Source organism: Chionomys nivalis, chromosome 15, assembly GCF_950005125.1.
Source record: "Chionomys nivalis chromosome 15, mChiNiv1.1, whole genome shotgun sequence".
NCBI classification, from domain to species: domain Eukaryota; kingdom Metazoa; phylum Chordata; class Mammalia; order Rodentia; family Cricetidae; genus Chionomys; species Chionomys nivalis.
In genome coordinates this window covers 34,384,408-34,391,675 of record NC_080100.1, presented here as the reverse complement: position 1 = coordinate 34,391,675, position 7,268 = coordinate 34,384,408, and the positions used below count along the sequence as shown (strand labels likewise).

The 7,268-nt window shown below is 46.3% G+C and overlaps 1 protein-coding gene across 2 annotated transcripts in view; it reads left to right on the top strand.

Annotated features, from left to right (window-relative positions):
- Positions 1-2,460: 2,460 nt before the first annotated feature.
- Ankrd55 (ankyrin repeat domain 55) overlaps positions 2,461-7,268 on the top strand; it is a 92,189-nt gene continuing 87,381 nt past the window's right edge. For both annotated transcript variants that reach the window (XM_057789755.1, XM_057789753.1), the window contains exons 1-2: positions 2,461-2,486; positions 2,708-2,873. In XM_057789755.1, coding sequence (XP_057645738.1) covers positions 2,819-2,873 — 55 coding nt within the window. In that variant the 5' untranslated portion in view covers positions 2,461-2,486; positions 2,708-2,818. The remainder of the gene's footprint in view (positions 2,487-2,707; positions 2,874-7,268) is intronic.

Here is a 7,268-nt window from a genome sequence, read left to right as displayed (position 1 = left end):
GTAGTAGCAATGTCTGCCAGCTCGATGGACATAGGCTGCCCCTCCCTGGTATCTGCTACTCTATTTAACAGTTTTCCTCCCTGTGCTGATTAATTTGATTGCCAACTTGATAGGCTCTAGATACGAGATGCCTAGGATACAAATTGCAGGACATATCTATAAGGGAGTTTCTGCGCTGGGTTAAGTAAGGTAGGAAGACACAGCAACTGTGAGTGGCTGAGATAACAGACTGCATACAGAAGCCATCTGACCACCAGCATCCATCCTTCTCTGCTCCCTGCAGATGCAGTGGGGCGAGCAGCCTCAAACCCCTGCCAACATGGTGGGCTGCACTCTCAAAGTGTGAGCCGAACAAACCCTCCCTTCTTAAGTTGCTTTTGTCAGGGCAACAAGAAAAATAATAAGTAGACTCCCCAGTGAGTTCTCAGCCCCCTTGGGTGTGGCACATCCTTAATTTAAGAGATTGGTGCTGGGAAACTTAAGAGATATATTTGAGTACTGGGTTATTAAGCATGTCTAAATGTGGTTTTTATTTTAATTCTATCTGTGTGTGTGTGTGTTATATGTATGTGTGGGTGCACACGTTTGCACATCGATGTGGGAGCCGGAGTTGATGCAGGGTGTTTTCCTTACTAGCTCACCACTATATAACTGAGGCATCGTCTCTCACATGAAACCAGAGTTCACCGACTGTCTAGCCACTACCTCTCCAGCACTGAGATTATAGTCAGACCGCTGCATTTCCCTACCATTTATGTAGCTGCTGAGGACCTGAACTCTAAAAACGCTAAAGCAAGAACTTGACCCAATATCTTTCCTGTTTCTGCTTGTGTTTTTAGGTCAAAGGACACAGAGTATTTTGAAGGAAGGAGACCATGTGGGGAAGGAGAGTGATTAACAGCATTGCTGAGTACTCAGCAGTACTGCTGGGTGATAATACTACAAAGTGATTAGTAGTGCTAGGGACTAAGTGCTAGTTTTAAGTGGCCGTAATATTGTTAGTGAGTGAGTGATAGATTGTCACTGGGACCTGAGACCCTTCAATTTTTTTTTGAGGAAAATAAATAATAGGCACCTAGGTAATATGAGGCAAAAGATAAGAAAGGAATTTGCCTACAGAGGAACACAGATTAGATTGCTACAGCCGGGTGGTGGTGGTACACGCCTTTAATCCCAGCACTTGGAAAGCAGAGGCACAGGGATCTCTGTGAGTTTGAGGCCAGCCTGGTCTACAAGAGCTAGTTCCAGAGAAACCTTGTCTCGAAAAACAAACAAACAAAACCATTAGATTGCTGTGTCCAAACAATTGTAAGGGCTCTGCATTTGTGTCTGGGGCTTTGTATCTGTGTGCGTGTGTGTGTATGTGTGTGTGTGTGTGTGTTCAGTGACAGAGCTCTTATTTAAAATATGAAGCCTGGGTTCAGTCCCTAGTACCACACAATAACTTATTAATATAGCTAAATGCAGAGAAAATTTATTCCTGTATTTATTCCCAAATTCAAATATCTGTTAATTAAAAAGGGGAAAAAAAGGTTTGTCATTATCACTGACACGTAAAACCCCAAGTGATGCCACTTACAATCCCAACAGTCGGGGGGTAGATAGAGTCCTGGGCTTACAGCCAGTCAGCCTAGTCGGGTGGACGAGGCCCACATTTCAGGGAGAGGCTGTATCTAGAAAAACAATGGTGGTCCTGAAGAGTGAGATCCTCTGGTCTATACACACACATATGCACACATGCACACGTACAGAGAGAGAGAAAGAGAGAGACAGAGAGAGAGAGAGAGAGAGAGAGAGAGAGAGAGACAGAGAGAGAGAGAGGAGAGAGAGATACAAAGCCCCAGAAACAAATAAAATACATTGATTTTATAAAAGCACAAACAGATGAGCCGTAGAGATAGAGGCTTTCACTCTTAGCAGTAAATAGTGCCATCCGATGCAGATGAGATCAAGATTTCCCCCTCAGGCTTTTGAGCCTGGAGGATGAATTTACTAACATTTTCTCAGCTCCTTCTCAGAGGTGTACATTTGGTGACCCGTCCGGTTTCATGCATGATGCAGTAACACCCACCCTTGTGACTGCAGACTGTTTTGGTTTGGCCAGCACGGACACTTGAGCCTTGACAGGCAAATACCACTCCCCTCCCGCAAGTCTCCTTGTCAGGAGGAGACCACTGCAGGGAGCCTGAAGAAAAGCAGCGCCCACGCATAATTGCTCAGCAGGGCATGTGCCCTGTAGCCTCCTGCTCCAATATTTACATCCTATTCCATTGAGATGGCCCCTCTCTCTTCTCACGTGACCCAAATGCAGTTCTCACTCCGCCAAGAACAAACAGCCCAAAGGCAGTTCTGCGCTGGCAGCTCTGCACATGCTCCGTCTGGCCCCAAGGCTCCTCACTCACTCATTGAGGTTTCTATTGGTTTAAAGCAACCTTCCGGCCGCTGAAGCTCTAAGACCTGCAGCATTTCCCTGGCTATGATCCAAGGTACGCACCCCCACGAAGACTGTTTCATTTTAGGATTTGGACTGTTCTATCTGTTTTGGGGGAGGGGTGTGTAATACTCACACATGAGTATAGATGGTGAATGGGGCTCAGAGAGTAACTCTTCCTCCCCCACAGTTTTTATAAGACCTCTATTTTACCTCTCTTCAACGCTGGCCTTGAAGGCAACCTGCAGATTCAATGCTCACTTAATTCTCCAACAGGAGCCTCGGCCAACGATGCTGAAGCCGACTGACGTGTTGGATGCAGCGTGTGAGCTGGTGTTTTCTCTTCTCCAGAGCCCTGGATGATTTTTGCCGTTCTTAGGGTAAACGATGAGACAGGCTACCATGGATTTCAGCCCCTCAGCTGTGTTCGATCAGCAAAAAGGTAGAACGATGCTTTACTACGTCCTTCAATGCTGCGTATAACAGAGGGATTTCCAGTTGTAAGGAAAGGGGTGTGTGTGTGTGTGTGTGCATGCACGCATGTGTACAAGCCTGTTAAGAATGTTCTCTTCTAACTTGATAAGCTTTTAAGAGAGACAAAAACAAGTATGGGCTTTCTGTCTTGCTGACGTATTCCTAGCCCCTGGGTTTAAAACATAGCAGCTAATTTAGAGATTGCCATCTTGATGCCGTGTCTTAAAGTGTATTAGAGAAAGTGATATCAGAATATATCCCATGCCTCTTTCAGTCTGTAAACCCCATCTTTTATCACTACAGTCCTCACGAGCCACTGTGGATTCCCCTCCAGGAGAGACATGACCCACAGACAGGGCATGCTGACACAGTAGCTCAATCAAGACTGTGCCTTGACTTAACACCATATTATTTAATTGCAATGATAGAGTATGGTTTTTTTCTTACCCTTCATTTGAATAAAGGAGGTCATCTGCCACAGGAGGAGTAGGCTGTGGGATTCATTCACCTTATCATCATCAGACATACAGCCCTTCAGTCTGTATATGTGATTTTGTATATGTTGTGTGCCCCCACGTATGTATTTTGTATATGTTGTGTGCCCCCACGTATGCATTTTGTATATGTTGTGTGCCCCCACGTATGTATTTTGTATATGTTGTGTGCCCCCACATATGCATTTGGCACCTGTGTAATTATACAGGATGGTGGGAGGAGTTTCCACTCTACATGTTAACAGACATTTCTAGAACCTTTTTATGAAATATCTGGCTGGCATCTAATTCACTCTTTACACTGAGTTTCTTCAACACCCCAAGGTCCTCTGATGGTCTCTTTCTTTCAGCTACGGCATGAAATGGTGGCTTGGGAAAGCCTCGTTAGGAAAATCCATGTCTTCTTTCTTTTTCCCAAATGTCGCTGCTTCCGGCTGGTGTTACCTCTCCTGGTTCTACATCTGGCTTCACAAGCTAGAGATGTTTGCTCAGTGGGGTTCTCAAATAATAACTTAGATTTCTGAGGCATTTAATGGATAGAGTCTGAAAGAGAGAGGAGAGAGAGAGAGAGAGAGAGAGAGAGAGAGAGAGAGAGAGCACATCCTCGTTCACTTTGAGTCTGGAGATAGGCACTGGAGGGCAGGGGCTTCCACTAGCTTCCCCTATCACCCCCTTTCCCCTCCCTGTACCTTGTGTTCTGATGATGGCCAGAAAACAGTGTTGCTGAGCCACGGAACCACAGAGAAGCACAATGGGCTTGTTCTGGGGATGATTTTGAGGGAGCAGGGACTGACTGCAGAAGAACGAGCCCTCCAGAATGAGTTTATCTGTTACAGCGTAGTGCTCTCTCTCGGGAGTGAGCTCAGGTCATACCTAATGCTGGTTGAGAGTTATCTTCTTGCAACATCTTTAATTCTCAGCAATTCCTCTACCCGAGTCCTCCCATAATATGAACCCTTTCCCTGCTATCTCTATGCATCTCCTTTCTCTCTGAAATTAGTACCTGGTGGAAACAGAGATGTCTACAGTCACAGCTCTGAATGGCAAATCAGCTGAGATTTGCAATCTTGGCATTTTACTTGGGCCTTCATTTCCTCAGCAGGAAAATGATGTTTATGTAGCAGGGTCATTACAAAAATCCAAAATGATACTTAAAGGAGCAGTTGCCAGATTGCCAAGATGCAGTGTTTTCAAATCACGGCTGCTGTGGCTCTTGCTGGGTTCAATGCCAACTGATCTCCTCCTGACATCCAGTTTAAAGGTGCCCATCCTCAGCCAGGGTGCTCAGTGGTTGCTGGGTGACTGACTAGATTGCATTGCACCTTCGTCCAGAATGGCAGGTGGTCACTCAGAGTAAGTTCTGAGAGACAATGAACAGAAAGGATGCCCGTGTATTTCTATCACCCTACTAACCCTTCCTCTGCATTAAACGCGTGGGAGAGCCTAGGAACTTTTAAAACCTGAGTAGATTTCAGTATTGTATCGTTTAGCAAACGGCGGTAACATGAACAGAACGTTGAGCGTGAGCACTTCAGCTTAGTACCTGATATGGCGGGGAGGGAACATGGGAGCTTGCTCTGTGGAGTTTATGCAGAGGCCTGGGATTGCAGGACCTCCAGGAATGGTGTAATTCTTCAGGGGACCTTGCAAATAAATAAACATGGGCTGAGTGTGGAACTTTAAGGAAGGGTTTGCAACGGATCCTAACAACTAGAGAATTGAACCCAACAGTCCCAGGTTCACATTCGTATGTGGACAGAGACATTTCTTCTGGGAGAAGCTTAAATATGTTTTGGAAACTTTCTCTAGGGACATGTAGACAAATGTCTACCTCTTTGTTATAGACCACCAAGGACTGGGAGAACAAGTGAATTTATTGGACTTGCTTATAGGGCAAAGATTAGGAGTTTCTTTTTTAAAAAAATATTTATTTATTATGTATACAATATTCTGTCTGTGTGCATGTCTGCAGGCCAGAAGAGGGCACCAAACCTCTTTACAGATGGTTGTGAACCACCATGTGGTTGCCGGAAATTGAACTCAGGACCTTTGGAAGAGCAGGCAATGCTCTTAACCACTGAGCCATCTCTCCAGCCCAATTAGGAGTTTCTTATGGGATCACAAGTGACCCCCAAGCTGCCACACCACAAAAAAAAAAAAAAAAAAAAAAAAAAATCTCACCCCAACATGAATGATAACCTCTCTATTACTGGATAGATGGAACCCCCCTCTTACTGAACTATCTACAGTAGATGGTAGATGGAATCCCCCTCTTACTGAACCATCTACGGTTGGTCTGTATATTCTACCACCTCCCAGGGCCGCATGCAGTTAGGTTAAATTCACATACAAATGGCTAGGTTGTGTGGGAGGGAACAGGCAGAATCTAAGGCAAGACTCCCCTGATCCTCCAACCCTTCTTCCTGAAGGAATGTTCACAGTCAGCAGGTTTCATTTCGAGGGTCTCCTGCAAGGAACCACAGCTGCTCTGATGAAAATGGCAGCGATGGCGCTCAGAGGATAATGTCCTACAATGTATATTACACGGTCCACTTGGCCTTGAACTTGGTTGGACAAGAAACAGCCTGGGGGTTGGAAAGCATTGAAAATGGTGATGCCTGGGTCCCACCTGTGGAGTTTTCAATAAAATGGGTGTGGCTATGGCTTAGTCCCCACCCCCAGGATGTTCATCCCTCCCCCTAACCTTTGGGGGGCGGGGATAAGTGAGGACAGAGCAGCTCAGGGTAGTTCTTGCAAAAATCACAATCTCCCAGTTACTAACGAGAGGACCCAGACCTGGGTGCTCTCTTATGCAGGCAACAAAGCAATTGCAAGCTTCCAGTTCACCAAGCTCTCCAGCCTAGCAATGGCTGGAGGTAAGTGCAGACCAGAACTCAGCTCATGGCTGTGCAGAGAATGGGGGAGCCACATGCAGGGATCTAAAGAGGTAAATCTCTATAACTCTATTTTTCTACAAAGTCTTGTCTCAAGTCCCCATACCTCCTGAGCTGATGGTCCTCTGGTTTCAGTCTTCCCTCCCGTGTGAGTTAGATGGTTTTGCCTATCTATAAGGTCTCTGTGGGCTTCAGGGCCAGGTTATGACTGGCCCAGACTCTAGCTTGCCATGTTAACTTTAGAGGGAGAAAGCCTGATTTCGCCAGACTCCCTGCTCCTGTGTCTTGTGCTTTCTGCTCTCACCATAGCAACAGCTGTGATCCCACGTGTTCCGCCTGGCTGCCTGCCCTCTCTAGGCCCACATGCAAGAGAGGAACGTAGTAAAATGATTTACTACAGAACACGGAGGTTCCTGCTCGCTCGAGTCGACAGGCTGTATAACTGAGGGGAAATCTACATTTTCACCTCTGTACAAGTACTGTACCTGAAGGAATCACTGCCTGCAGAGAGAAAACAGGAGGCACAGCCACTCACCGCGGCCTCCTTTGTCCTCATCAGCCTGGTGTTGGTCACAGTGAGGAGGCCAGGTCCTACTGCAGTTCTGTTGGGAAATGGATCTGATGAGGTTGAATGGAATGTGTGCAGCCACCTCCGCACTTCAGGCTCCTCACAGCCTCGGCCCCTTGTAGAAACATTGCTGCAAGGATGAGAGGAATGGCTGGTCTCCTGCTCAGAGTGGTACTGTTAGCTAGCATCCTTGATCAACTATAATGAAACACCATCCCCAGACGCTTACAACAACAGACATCTCCTCTCACAATTCTGGAAGACCCGTATGAAATCGAGATGTCAGGAGCATACTCCTTCTAGAACTTTCAGGGAAGTGTCTTCCCTTGCCTCTTCCATTTTCAGGCTGTGTCATGACCTCATAACTTCCACCTCTGCCTTCATCTCTGTCTACCAGGCTGCGTGTA